Source organism: Osmerus eperlanus, chromosome 5 (assembly GCF_963692335.1).
Source record: "Osmerus eperlanus chromosome 5, fOsmEpe2.1, whole genome shotgun sequence".
In the NCBI taxonomy this organism is placed as follows: domain Eukaryota; kingdom Metazoa; phylum Chordata; class Actinopteri; order Osmeriformes; family Osmeridae; genus Osmerus; species Osmerus eperlanus.
Window position 1 is genome coordinate 19,467,086 of NC_085022.1, and position 14,867 is coordinate 19,481,952.

Consider the following 14,867-nt stretch of genomic DNA (forward strand, 5'->3'; position numbering starts at 1 on the left):
GGCCTACACGCCCTCTCTACGCATCACCAGCACTGACTACTCCCTATCTGGTGAGCGGGAGGAGAGATTCAGATGTTAGTGTCACGCTGTGGTCATCCTTTTTGTTCACCATGCCTATGGGTACTGTCGTAAATACATTTACATTTAGTCATTTAGCAGACGCTCTTATCCAGAGCGACTTACAGTAAGTACAGGGACATTCCCCCCGAGGCAAGTAGGGTGAAGTGCCTTGCCCAAGGACACAACGTCATTTGGCACGGCTGGGAATCAAACTGGCAACCTTCAGATTACTAGCTCGACTCCCTAACCGCCATCTGACTCCCTAAATACAGACCGTTCTGTGACTCTGACCACCGAAACACTGTTAGTACTATTTGTATGTGACTTTGGAAAACAATATCTGCTACATCATTTAAACGTAAATGTAAATCCACTGGTCATACCCAGGAGGAATCTGCTAGTTTGGGTTTAACCTGGTCCAATCAAGCACCGTCTTTTTCGCCGAACTGCTTCTCTGACCTGAGTCTGCTTCCTCTGACCTCTGACCTCTGACCCCCCCGGCCCTCAGAGTGTGGCAGCACCGTCGCCATGCGGCCCCACCACCCTGGAGGCCCCTCCCAGCAGCAGCAGCACCAGCAGCAGCGCCGGCCAGTGCTTCTCCAACCCCAGCTACCACACTGTGGCCCAGTGCACCATCCCCTCGTCCATCTCCAACAGCCTGGACGGCACGCTCACCCTCAAGGTAGCGCTACCCCTCACACACCTCCACCCTGACCCTCACACACCTCCACCCTGACCCTCACACACCTCCACCCTGACCCTCACACACCTCCACCCTGACCCTCACACACCTCCACCCTGACCCTCACACACCTCCACCCTGACCCTCACACACCTCCACCCTGACCCTCACACACCTCCACCCTGACCCTCACACACCTCCACCCTGACCCGGTCCATATGGGTTCACAGCGCTCCGTAGTAGAGATGCAGTGACTGATTACTTCTGTTTCCCTTCCCCAGTCCAACACTCTGAAGGGAGGCAGCAGCAGTTTAGAGTGGAGGGCCTACTGCAATCTCAACGACTTAGGTCAGTTCCTCCTCCCCCCCCCCCCCCTCAAAGTCTTCACTTTGCTCACAGTAATAATGCATGCGTATCACAAAGCCACTGTCCATCTACACTTTGTCTGATATGAAGTCACTCAGATTAAAGCCATCTCTTATTTGCATGTGTATGCATATTTACCAGGACACCAGCCTTCTTGTTGTCTATAAAGGATGACTAGAAGTGTATGATTAGATATCTGTCAAGTCAGAGTAAATTACAAAGACCAGCACACAGATTCTCATTATACATGCACTCATCCATATTCAAACACCAACAAAGTCTTCTGGCGGCTCCTTACCCTGGTGCTTTCAAAAGAATGTGTTATCTTGTGTGGTCATGATAAGGTGTGAGTGCGTGTGTGTGTGACGCTGTGGGAGACAAAGACAGAAAGAGAGAGAGAGAGATAGAGAGAGAGAGATAGAGAGAGAGAGAGAGAGAGAGAGAGAGAGAGAGAGAGAGAGAGAGAGAGAGAGAGAGAGAGAGAGAGAGAGAGAGAGAGAGAGAGAGAGAGAGAGAGAGAGGGTCAAAGAGACCACCACAACCCATCCTTCATCCTACCACCATTGGAAAAAAGACTATAGTGACATTAAACATTATACGCAGTAGTATATAATAGGTTTATCTCGGCATGTGAGCCTGGTTGGTGTCTCATTGCTATGGAGACACACAGTAAACAAAGAGAGCATGACTAATTTCTAATTGATAACGGCACCACTATCGCTGTCCTGCCACGGAGCTGTTCACACAGAGAACATTAAGCAAATCATGTGCTGGCTTCATTGTTGACTCACTATTCCACTCAGGTTTACATGATTCCTGTCCATGTTATTGATGTCACCTTGGCTTGAAGCCTTTAAACTATACTGGTCTAAAATAGTTATAATTCACTTTACGGCGTTCGATTTTTAAGTTAATTTAAGTAGTTTGTGTAGTCTGTATCATTTGATGTGTTCATGATTCGTGACCTTTGTTACAGATGTCCAACAAGGGGACACACCGACACAGAGAACATCCAGACAAGGTGAAGTGTGTGTGTGTGTGTGTGCGCGCGCGCAGTGCAGTGCACAGGGGTCTGTTTTGTAACCATTGACACCAGCACTACACAGACATTGCAGAGCAGTCAATACATTATAGCACGTTGCCCTATAACTCAATTTGCCTTAGAGGTCCTTCATCTGACCCGTTGTCTTATATCCTGATGATTTATTTTAGTCCTGCTCTCCCCCCGCAGTTGTTCTCTCGGTCATAATAATGGTGGACAGAGAGTTCCCTTCACTGATAATTACTCTCTCAGCTCCAGAGCCCAATCTGTCACCTGCTTTCATTCAAACAGCATCCGACCAGGCAGGCGTGAATGTGGGGCAGTGGAGGATTTGAGGCTATACCTGCAGCCTCTCTAATGAGGGCTCCTATCACAATGATGAGGGTTACGTCCATGAATGGGACGACAGTCCCCCCTCCTCCTCCCCCACCTTTCCTGTAATAAGTCTACACGGCCGCAGCGCTCACCTGTCAGGCAGAAACAAAGTTACACTGCTCCAGAAAGTCGCACTGCACTCTGCTGTATGTCCTTCCCCCCCCCCCCCCCCCCCCCACCACCACCACCACCTTAAACACACACGCAACCCTCCCTTTTGTACGTGCCGGTGACAGCATGTCATGTCGCTGAGCTTGACCTTGCCTTGTGGTCGTTCCAGATGACATCAAGGGCTCCATGTGCAGCAACAGCTCGTGCTCCCTGAACAGTGAGAACCCTTACGCCACCATCAGAGACCCGCCAGGCCTGGCCTGCAAACACACGGAGAGCAGCTACGTGGAGATGAAGTCGTCCTCCCACCGCAACCTGCCCTTCTGTGGCACCGCCGCAGTGCTCCCCTCTGCCAGCAGGAACATCTACGACGTGGGTGAGTATGAAGAGCCCCTGTTGTTGGGCCCCTGCGGAGGAGGAGGCCTGTCTAGTTTGCTCCCCGGACACATGGCCCAACCATGACTCGGACGTGACTCGTGGGGGAGACAAGGAGGCTGTGGAGGCTGCGAGTGGAAACGGAGGCTTCCTACCGCCACTGCATGCCGTGCTCCCTGCCTATTCCTCTCCTGCCATTCCATCCACACTTTCCATCCTCTGGCTTTTCTGCTTGCTAAGTATCTCGACCACTCTGTCCCTAACTACCCCCTCTCTGTCCCTAACTACCCCCTCTCTGTCCCTAACTACCCCTCTCTGTCCCTAACTACAACCTCTCTGTCCCTAACTACAACCTCTCTGTCCCTAACTACAACCTCTCTGTCCCTAACTACCCCTCTCTGTCCCTAACTACAACCTCTCTGTCCCTAACTACCCCTCTCTGTCCCTAACTACAACCTCTCTGTCCCTAACTACCCCTCTCTGTCCCTAACTCCCCCTCGCAGAGCCGACAGTCAGCGTTCTTCAGGGTCCAAACGGAATGGCAACCGGTTTCTCCCAGAATCCCTACGACCTTCCCCGCAACAGCCACATCCCCAGCCACTACGACATCCTGCCCATGCGTCACAGCCCCACACCCTCCCCCCCGCTGCCCCAGGAGAGCCCCAGCTCCCTGCTCTAGAGGTCAGGCCCACTCCCTTAGGCCCTGACTTGGAGCCAGACTTCGGGTCTACATTCAGCCAGCAGCCCTCCCTCTGTCTCCGCACGGTGACCCGAGGGTGTGGAGATGGAGCGGGGGCTGCTGCTCCGCTGGACCTGGTCGCCTCCCTCTGTTTACACCTCCCCGAGGACACCGTGGGGAAGAGAGGGAGGCCCCTGTCCACCTCCGGAGACACACCCACACTCACCAGCAACCACACACCTGGATTATTTTTCTTTCAAGTGGGATCACCACAAATTGTATCCAGTGGCTCAGTCCACACATGGCATCAGGACTACATAAATAGAATGGTCAAGCAACCGATCCCTCCGTCCATCTGTAGGACTTTGGTTCACTGGAGACTCGTGCGATGCGTTGGTATACAGATGTGTGGGGAGCAGTCGGAATGTTTCTCACGTCCTGTCAGTAGACAGACAGGTGTGTTTGCAACACGCAAGGGATATCTGCCTCCTCTGTGTCACCTGGAGAATGTCAAAGCAGATGCCCCAATCTGAGTCACATCACGGCAATGAGAATCTCGGGGTGGGACCGGATGAAGAGATGCCATCTACACAGAACACAGACACAGAATAAACATGCAATTTCTGGGAATCTACTGTGAGAACTGATCCACAGTCAGACAGCTAGAGATGACAGTGGGTACTGGGTTCCTGTGCTGTTATATCTTAACGTCTGTCTAAGAGATTGGATCTCTGCTCAAACTAATCAAGCATGGTTAAATAGTAAGATATAGTAATGGTCTCTGATTAACTGTAGTGATCAATGATCATTCAATTATCACGACAAACTCATCAGACCTACTGTAGAAGTGTTTACTATGTGAAAGCATTCTTCTTTCTCATGTTTGTTTACATATTTGAACCCCAGTGAGTACAAAGGGATTTCTTTGGCCTTTATGTTTTGTATTTATAATGTAATTGGTTATTTATTGATTATTGATACATTAGTGATAGTGGACTTTGTTTTCTGTGGTATTAGATTAAAAAAAAACAAGCATGATCCAATTATGAATACAAAATGTAGATATCACATGATTCATCTGGTGTGATCTGTGTCATTTGTGCACATGAAGTGTGATTCTTTTTTTTAGAATGATCAATGTGTACTGGGAGTGATAAATATGATGTAACTGTTCAATTGGAAAATGTTCACAAAAAAGTGATATGTAAGAAATAATTTGAATTTGTTTTGTAACGCTATTGTTTTATTGCTTTACTGGTTGAACATTCATTTGTTCATTTGATCATTCATTTTTAGAATCTCACTCCCCTGTAGAAGCAATAACATGCTGACAATCTCACCCAGTATTTATTTTGCACTGGACATTATAATGTAACTGTTGAAGTGTTCTATATACATTGGCATACACTGTCTGGAACAGAGAACACTCTCACAATGCCATCCTTAATCCAACGTGTTTTTGGAGACTGTTTCACTTTTTAGGAAAGTAATGCCCAGTTACTGTCATTTCAGTGCTGCTTGTTGTTTTTGGTAAATAAATTGAACATTAAAAGCCAATGCTGCCATCAGAAGGAGCTCAGGGCATATTTGTCCCCCATGATGTGGTGAGTGTTGATGATGTACACTAGGGCTCAGACGACAGTCAGTCTGGGGGATGGGGGGTGTTGAGTGGGCACAGACTTATTTAATAAATACTGCAGAACTCAAAATTCCACAAAGGAAGCTCTGGGCTTTTGATGACTGTGTTGCTGACTCCGTGGCAAACTTTGTGGAATCTGCACAAACGCACCTAGATATGAAAAACAAACTGTCTGGAACCTTACCCCTTAGACAGCTGCGTTAGACAAGAGCTGAAGCATGATCGCCCGATGACGACCATCATGAGACCAGTCCTTAACGCTTCATCTCTTGGACTTGATTGATTACATTTCTTGAACTATGTAATACACACTGGTAAGGTCACTGATATCTTATGAGTGTTTACATATATCTAAAATATACACCAATAATACATAATACAATGGTAACACATTTAGAAAGATGGAAACATGGATACCTAAATAGGTCAAGAGTAGTTACAGTGGGATAATGATAAATAACTACTAAGACATTAAACTCAGTTGTAATAGTTTACTTTATTTGCACTTTTCAATTGTAATTAGTGGACAAAATAACAGTTGAATTATAATAAACAAATACAAATCACAGTACAGCACTCAAATGAAATAAAAGTGGAGGCAAAATGTGAAAGATAATAAAACAATCACAACATCAATATTCCATCGGATATAGAGCAAGCTAACTGGAGATGGCAGTGCCATCTGTAACCTCACATCATGGGCACTGCCAGGCAGGACAGAAGGGACTGTAACCTCTAGATAGCCATCACAGTACATTAAAGGACTGCAGTCTTTCCCAGGCACTGGTATGGGGCCCTGCGCAGACATTGACATGCTTGGGGTCTATTTTGTTTATCTGAATATTTCTGGGAATACATTTTTAGTTTTAAATGAAGAAAAGCCATGCCTAGTTAGAATGCAAGTTTGTAGTGCTCGCAGTGTAACCCAGAGCATGTTTTATGTTCAGTGCAAGTATGTGGACCACAATCTCCCCACAACCTCCCCGCCCTGTAGCTGTTCTCAGTGCCAGGGACACAGTCCTGAAGTTGTCTCTCCTCTCCCGGCCTACACCCACAGATCTTCATCTACCGGCAGGTTTTTAATCAAAGTCCAGAATTTCACGGCCACAGCTTTAACAGATTTGGTCAGTTTCTGACATCTCAAGGTGCGCGGCTGAGATCTGGCACACTGCCGTGAGCGGCTTTGCCGAAACCAGCAAGATCACATGAAGACCTCGGCGTCACCACACACACATAAGATGAGCTGGGGTCTGAGGGGAGATTACTGAAAGTTCTGCAGTAGTACACGTGTGTGAAACCAAGGCATCCCAACATGACATTCTACCAAAAAGGCACTGATACTACTACTCTTGTAAAGCGTGTTAAAGAAAACCAGCAGCTATGTATGAATCAGTCTTTTTAGGCACTGTGTCGGGAAGCAGTCCCTCCATACACTGTCTATGTGCCACATGTTTCGGTGGAGCATGCTACACTGAGAGCAGTAGAAATACAGACTGATGCTACCCCAATGACAGCACACTCCACCGTGCCAATCTTGTATAAAAAGTGCTTCATCATGTGTTTCTCTAGCTACATGTTTGATGAATACTATAACTTCTCGGTCAATGTCCTGATTGAATGTGGGAACCTTAGTGGGTGTGGCACCCTGATCCTAGTCTACCATTTGCATTTACCACAGCGGACTTTATCTAGTTACAGCACAAATACACCATCAGTCTACCACAGCTCCCCACTGCCAAAGACACAGTTGCAATGAGAGTGCAGTCAAATTTACAAGTACAAATAATGAAGATCAACGCCTCCAAAAAATAACGGAAAAAAACAAAACAAATAATATATTAAGACATTTCTGTGCAGATTTGCCTGTCAGATTATTAAAATGTTGCTATATAAAAGCCCAACATGGCAGAGGAAAAAGAAAAGTCCTGACTACAGGTGGTCTTCCACAGGGATCCAGACCTCAGACACAGCCTTTATGCTGGAGCCTGGCTGTGCAGCTGTATCTCAGAACCAAAGTAGTCTTTCAGAAAGGCTGCACTGGGCTAGGAAGGGGTGGGGAGAGGGGGGAGGGGTTGTGCAGGTCAGGTGGTGCTGGGGAGCAGAGTTGGGGGGTGGAAAGGGGGGGGGGGGGGGTTGGGGCTGTGCAGGTGGGATGGTGTTGCTAGATGCTCTGGCAGCACTGCATCTTTGGTTTGTTCTCAGTAGGTTGCACCTGGATAGAAACGACGTTGTTGCTAGGAGACATATCGTTGTCCCGCCGATCAGACATCTGTTTCTGGGACACGATGCGATAGATTTCTGCGGGGGGAAGGGACAGAGCAAAAGGCAGGTCATTAAAATCAACCACCCACCGAAACGACACCCCGAGCACATACGTTACAGCAGGTGAGCATTATAGCAGTGTGACGATCATTTCATAACAATAAGATGATGCAGTGTAATCACCGGATGGAACATGATAGCACTACCCTTGAAACATTTGTTGTTTGGCTACAGTCTGCAGGGGCAAAAAGGCACAGCTGTGGCCTGTAACAGCACAGCACTAGTGGCTCAGCTGCACATCCTTATTACCCTCACGTCCTATTCAAGAAACCCAGAGGATCCTCCCTATCAAGGCCACTGCTTTGATTAGTCATTCATGCAGATCTGGCCTTCTGCCCAGCGAGGCTGATCACTTACACACAATCACAGTCTTCTCTCTCCTTGACCCTCTATGCCCCCCCCCCTCCCCACCCCGCACCCAAAACCATGAGCAAAATGCAATTAAGCTCCTTAACACCTACTCTATTTAAAGTTTAATTACACTACAATGGTGACTAATATCTTAATGGATCAGGACTACAGAGACATGGATAGGAACGCTCACCAGTCAGAATGGTCTGGAAGGCTGTCTCGACATTTGTAGAATCCAGTGCTGAAGTTTCAAGAAATGACAGACCATTTTTCTCTAAGGGAGAGAAGGAGCACGGAGTAATTAGTGTTCATTTTAGACCACAAAGCCATAGCTAATATATTTTGGTGTGTAGCTGCAGTGTTGGGTCTGACCTGCAAATGCCCGCGCCTCATCAGTGGGAACTGCTCTGAGGTGGCGGAGGTCACTTTTGTTTCCCACCAGCATTATGACAATGTTGCTGTCGGCGTGGTCCCTCAACTCCTTCAACCAGCGCTCCACATTTTCATAGGTGAGGTGCTTAGCGATGTCATAAACCAGCAAGGCGCCTACCGCACCACGGTAATACCTGCACATTTGATCAAACAATCAAGACTTATAAAGTAAGGCAGTCAAATGTTTCAAGTGGCCTATTGGCTAACATTAAGAATTTTTTAATTTTCGACACAAAGATTACACTCACGCGGAGGTTATGGCTCGATAGCGTTCTTGTCCAGCAGTGTCCCATATCTGGGCCTTCACGGTCTTCCCATCCACCTGTATACTGCGAGTAGCGAACTCAACACCTATGGTACTCTTGCTCTCCAGGTTGAACTCGTTACGGGTGAAACGGGACAGCAGATTACTTTTCCCTACTCCAGAGTCTCCAATCAGGACCACTGCATAAGACGAGGACAACACAGGTTAAGGCCTTATGTCAGCCGTATCACCACCAAACAGGACCCCACCACTTGCGCTGGTATTTATACCTGAATTAAAGCTAGTATGTTTCTAACGCTAGTTATCAACCTTGCTAATAACTGAACCTTAAAACATTGAGCCCCAAACAATTATAGAGCAAGGTCGTTCGAAGAATTGGCAATTATCTTGTATGGGATAATACATTTGAAGCATGAATCACATTACACTCAACACAAGGGCCGAGATGCTCGCGACACGCTATAAGCTAGTTAGCTGGCTAGCTAAGTAGCTACTCCCGAGCTGTTTTCAAATTGCTAGGCTACTAGAATTTATTTGAATAGGAAACTTGACAACGGGGTAGACTAGCTCGTGTGAAATGTATTTAACAATCATATCAGATAGTGGCTATTACGTGCCACGCCGTACAAACATCAGTGGTGTTGAAAAAACACTGTTCTCGGAAGGCCAAGGGAAGGCAAATCAACTGCTACAGCGATTAGCTTGACAATGACAGCGCCGATGTTGTTTTTCTGTCTCTGCGCTAGCTAGCTAGCAACCTCATCACATAGCTTTGCTGCTACTACAACATCGGCTAACGTTTGCTAGCTGGCTTTTACCGTACCAGCTGATCACTGACTCCCCTACGCTAGCAGTCTTAAACCTAATAATATAAGTAAAGGGCCGATAATACATGTTATATGTTTTATTTACAGTCCTATTTACCTTTGAACAGATAATCGTACTCGTCATCTCTGGTACCCATCCTGAAAGCAAGCTCAGTTCAATGTTAGCTAGCTTGATGTGGGACGTCTGTGACTATCTTCTTCCACCCGTTTCTCCCGAGACTTGGGGGCGTACCTAGCTGCAGAGGGCGTAGCTACTTTGATAGCTAGATTATTAGTCGTGTTGGGCCGTCGCGGCTTTAGAAACTAATTTAAACGCGCCCAAATTAAGGTTAGTTTGCTTAATTTACAGGAACAATATGCGACATTCGTATGGCACTGCATGTGTTTCTTCAGGATGTTTATCTTCCCTTGAAATACATAGAATACAGTCCGTTTTACAATGCGGATTCGAACAGGTCGATATGGACCAGCCTGTACGTACATGCATGGGCAATGAAACTAGGGTATTTATTGGATTAGTAGGGTAAGACAATGCTCGCCGCCAGTTTCTTTGGAACTTGATAGAAATACAAATGCGAAATTTGGCTAAACTATTAAATTACATTGAATCCTCGAAAACAAATACGGCAAACGCCGGTATCCAAAAGTAATAAGCCCAATGAATGCCTTAACAGCTCGCAAATAAATGATCATTTGGCGACACCTTGTGGTATTTCAGATTTCTGCTAGGATTCTCTCGCTCAGATTCTTCTGGACCTTGAAGTAGCTACAAGGTCGTGTCGTGAAGAAATTATTTGAGGCCAGGTTCATGAAATATCATGTATGTAATCTAGACATTACGAAGCAGCGTAGTTCCAAATGAGGAAGGTTTTGTGTAAACAATCCTGTCAATATTTAATTACAGCCTATTGAATACTCAATTTCCTTTGGGGATCAAGAAAGTACTACTACTATAATACTACATTCCATTCAGAAGGCAATTAACTGTCTTGCTTTAGCATCATGCAGCATGTGACTTGTTTAATACTCGACTGTCCACATAATTTCACCTGTCCTGTTCTGCAGGTGAGGGGCTTTGAACTGGCAGGTGTAAACTCAAGGGCGTAGATTTGGTTTGAACATTGGGGGGGGTTGAAGTCACAAAACACAACATTAATAATATTCAAACATCGTTGTTGTTTGAATATTTGGGGGGTTACCTCCCCCCACCCCTCCACAAACTACACCCTTGTGTAAACTTAATAACACCAGGAAGCCTAACTGTAAACAAATACAGTTAATGGTGTCAATGTTTCAGCACTTCCTCGACATGAAAGGAGAGCATGTGATGTGCATGTGCACTCGGTTCTCCTGCCTGTTATAGATTAATCCTATGCAAATCTCGATATTGAGAAAACTCTCCTGTCTGTCAAAACATCTAGGGCAAAGGGTTGACAAACCTCACCCCAAATCGCGCATTTGAAGGGGTAGACAAAGTAGATTACAAATTCAGGGAAAAGTCAATAAATCGCAGATGAAACTCATTGATGGGAACCAGATCTGGGACAGCTCTTAATCAGTCTTCAAAAATGTTAGAAGAGCCCATTAGGTTCTTTATAGGATTCCTTGACTAAGTCCATCCAGATGTGTTCATTGATAATCACAGCACGCGAGCACAGTCTCTCTCTCTTACTCTAACAGTGGAACACAGCCAAGGAGAATGGCATACCTGTCTCTGTTCACACACTACAAAGTACATATTCCATGGTCTCAGGTCCCAGAACACTTCTCAACGCCCCATCTTTCAGATGCTCTGCTCTCCTCTCGTGTGAGTGTGTACAGTTTCAGCTAATGTAATGCCCTTTGCATCTAAGGTGAGAACAGCAGACCCACTCCAGGCCCACTTCTTCAGGTCAGGCACTTATAAAGAGCGTGCCCTTGGAAGGACAGAGCCTTCAGGTTGACAAGTGAAGTGTATCAGTAGTCCCCTTAATATTCAGCAGCTCTAATAACACTTCTTGTGCCAGGGAGGGTAGTCCCATATCATATTTAGCATTCCTTAGTGTGTGACCCTCAGAGGGCTTTAGTGTGTCTACATCTGAGCAGCAAGGAGACTGGGGAAGCTGAAACTGGAGCTGGCTGTCAGGTGGGGGGGGAGACCTGCAGTCTTTTGGGGTCAGAGGGGAGACACTCCGAGCCTGAGCCCTCGTTCCACAGCTGCCAGCTTCCCGACACAGACGTGAGCAGCCCCAGCGAGGCAGGCTTAACGTGGGGGCAAGCTTCAGCAGCTTTACCGGCGCGAAATGCGCTCCAGATTATACTCTGCCGCAGTTGCTTTCTCCCTGTCATCACAGAGACCGTGTCGCTGTTCTACTGCATTTGCTCCTGCTCAGACCTCTCTTCGGGAGTGCCGTGGTCCAGGCTTGAGGCCTGCTGGCAGCTGAGCTCTGCCCTCTGTGGTGGTGCTGGTGGTCTGCTGCTGGAGGTATGTTTGATGGTGCTCCCTTAGTCTGTGGAATGTGAAGCTGGGCGTGTTAGAAGAGGGGCCCCGCAAAAGGGAGAGTAGGAAGAGGGAGGGAGGGAGGGAAGCAAGGGGGGATTGACCTTTGGACAGTGCAGTCAGGAAGTTATGACTAAATTTTCAGGGAGAACAGTCAAGGAGAGAGAAAAGGCAGGACAAGGGAGAAGGGAGAAGATAATAATGAAGATAAACACAATAGGGAAAATAAAGAAAGAGGAGAAAACAAGAGTGTTTTTGTTGTGGTACTGAAGGACTTGGAGTCTCTGTAGTTACAGCTGAGGAGAAACAGATCCCAAAATATACACACGCACACAGGCTGAACAGGGACCTTTTTTTTCCTTCTTCTTAAACCCAGTGTATAACATGAGCGTGTAGGTTCACTTTTATCTATAGAATACAGAGAAGGGGGAAGGTGGGGGCGTTGACAGGATGTTACCCCTTCAGCTCTACAGTAATGTGGAGAGAAATCCCGGGTTCCTATGAAAGGAAAGGCATGTGGGGATGGGGAGGGGAGCCTTTGTTTCCAAGGAACCACCTCAACCTTTACATTTCCTGTCTTACCTCCCACACACCCATGTGCATGCACATTGACACATACACCTAGCAGGCCTATCTCACATGACCACCCAATTCATGGACGGTGTACACAGCCACAATTGTTTGAACACATACTTAGTGGACCCTTATCAGTGAATGCACACAAAAGGGAATGTAATGGATGCTAAACTTACTTAACTTAGATATAGGTGTACAACTAGAAATATAATGCTCTAAGGAAAAAATGCAGTTACCTTTTAACATCAGAGTTTAAAATACACACAACAAATACAGCGTCGTCCTAGCTAGAAATAGCCAATGACCATTCCAAAGAGATTGTTTATAATAACGTTGAAATATCATCTGATGAACTGAAACTATGTGGTTGGGTCAACAGAGTGTTCTGTGTCTGTTCACAGCAGTGGTCTATGGTGTGAAGCAGCGTACAGGCTCAGCAGTTCAACAGCATTCCTCTGCCATGCTGATGTGCCCATTCAGTACCAACACACAGTATGGTTGGGAAATGCGATTATTGTTGACATATGCACATTATTAGTAAGGGCACTCTTACTTCTGACTTACTTAGCTCCCTTCCTCGTAGCAAAGATACGTATTGTTAGACCCGTTTCGATTTATTTTTGGTCATTCAAAGTTTGTTCCCTTGGTAATTCTCCACCCAACACCATTCATGGCTTCATAATGACATTTACTCTTACTGGAATGTCTGGAATATGAAGTAAGAGCAGTACCTTGGATTTTTATTCGGGTATTGTGATCCTGGGCAAGTGAAAGGTAGGTATGTTGTTTTTACAGTTAAATCAAAGACTTTCTTACTTCAACCAGTGTTGAGCTGTCCTTGAAACTGTTGTCCTGGGATCACACATTGCTGTTGACACAAGAAACTCTCAAGAAATGTATGATTCAGTTATGGCTTTAGACCTGCCAGAACTCTTCCTGTCAGAGTTTCCTCCAGTTTCCAAGTGCCTTTTGATGGTGAAGAAAACTGTACTCTTTGTACCATTTCAGATGATCTTGAACTGCTTAAAGTTCAATAAAAACAGGAAAAATCAAGGTGTTCTAAAACCTTTTACTGGTGGTGTAGGTTGGACTAAATGGAGTAAACTTCATTTGTCCATGTTGCAGCCTGGGGAATGTCTCAGATCACGGCCTGTGGTTGGGGCCTTGTTTGGACTGCTGATGTGGTTTGGTGTAGGGTGATGGTAGGGTCTCCATGGCTGGGACTAGGGAGAGTGCCTCTGTCACAGCTGAAATCTGTAAACTAATTGACCACCCATACAGAGCATTCCTCTTCTTTTGGGCTTTCTCTGGAGACTGGGAACCAGACCCACAACCCAGGCCCCTCCTCTCCCCTCCTCTCCCCTCCTCTCCCCTCCTCTCCCCTCCTCTCCCCTCCTCTCCCCTCCGCCCCCCAGGCCAGGCTCACAGGCTACATGGACCTCAAGTGTGATTAATTACACATTACTGTACCATCATTTTCCCACTCTGTCTCCTTTTTGTCTCTCTGTGTCATTCTCTGTTCTCTCTTTCTCCCCGTCAGTCTCAGGGCCTGGTCTGTTTTCGAGGTTTGCAACAGGTTTACTTCTGTTGCTGAGTTTCATTTAGATGAAAAGTTCATGTTTGACCTTTCAACCGTCTTTTGTTCTTTCCCCCCAATAACTAATTAAAGGTCAGGCAGGCACCTGGATCAAAATCAAATATTGACTGAAAAATACTTGTGACACCCCACCCATTCCTCATGGAAAGACAACTGGGCAGGTACCAGACTTTCACCTTTTGTCCAGCCTCGCTCTCTCCATCTCTGGTTCAACACGTCTTCTGACCCCACGCTGCTCTCTCGCTCAGCCGTGCAGCAGGTGTGATGGGTCTTTGCATGTGACGTCTGCACTGAGCTAGAGATGAAGGAGGGCCGTGCCAGCCTAGCTATGCAAGCCCGGACAGGCTTTGGCTGGCGGAATGTATGAACAAAGTGACAAAACCATTTATTTACAGGCACTTCCAGCGTGAGGTCTGGCACCCGCAGCCCAAGTGCAACCCCGGGGAAGACGCAGCTCCGTGTGAACGTTGTTGCGCCGGCCCCCCTCGCTTTGATCGCCCGACGTGCGGGTGGCCCTGATCTCCAGGAACACCACACATCTTGTCTGATATTCTGCATGCACAAACTGAGACATTCCAACCGTGCGAGCTGCCCATGACAAATGATCACCCTTTGGATTTTCAGTTTTCCCATGCCGTGGGCTCCTTGGCAGGGAGAGGGCTATGAGCGCTGTGGGCCCAGACTCCAGA

General features: G+C 46.8%; 2 protein-coding genes across 4 annotated transcripts in view; one reads left to right on the forward strand and one right to left on the reverse strand.

Annotated features, from left to right (window-relative positions):
* The window catches only part of megf11 (multiple EGF-like-domains 11), a 57,491-nt gene extending 53,368 nt beyond the window's left edge, over positions 1-4,123 (forward strand). For 2 of the 3 annotated variants that reach the window (XM_062462403.1, XM_062462404.1), the window contains exons 22-26: positions 1-50; positions 569-742; positions 1,024-1,090; positions 2,085-2,129; positions 2,806-2,940. In XM_062462403.1, the coding sequence (XP_062318387.1) occupies positions 1-50; positions 569-742; positions 1,024-1,090; positions 2,085-2,129; positions 2,806-2,809 (340 nt within the window). In that variant the 3' untranslated portion in view covers positions 2,810-2,940. Of the gene's footprint in view, positions 55-568; positions 743-1,023; positions 1,091-2,084; positions 2,130-2,805; positions 3,013-3,514 lie in introns of those variants that run through there. The other variant, XM_062462405.1, reaches the window with a different exon arrangement.
* A 1,683-nt stretch (positions 4,124-5,806) lies between these two features.
* rab11a (RAB11a, member RAS oncogene family) lies at positions 5,807-9,784 on the reverse strand. Its single transcript, XM_062462406.1, has 5 exons — positions 9,624-9,784; positions 8,683-8,878; positions 8,375-8,568; positions 8,196-8,276; positions 5,807-7,627 (listed from the first exon to the last, which is right to left on the reverse strand). Exons 1-5 carry the CDS (start codon positions 9,661-9,663, stop codon positions 7,491-7,493), a joined length of 648 nt encoding a protein of 215 aa, XP_062318390.1. The 5' UTR covers positions 9,664-9,784; the 3' UTR covers positions 5,807-7,490.
* Positions 9,785-14,867: the final 5,083 nt, after the last annotated feature.

Excerpts from the sequence above, each read along its gene's own strand:
- rab11a (XM_062462406.1), bottom strand. The coding sequence starts at position 9,663 with ATGGGTACCAGAGATGACGAGTACGATTATCTGTTCAAAG. Across the intron at positions 8,277-8,374 it reads TGAGGCGCGGGCATTTGCAG|AGAAAAATGGTCTGTCATTT; the intron begins GTCAGACCCAAC and ends TCTCTCCCTTAG. Across the intron at positions 7,628-8,195 it reads CTTCCAGACCATTCTGACTG|AAATCTATCGCATCGTGTCC; the intron begins GTGAGCGTTCCT and ends TTCCCCCCGCAG.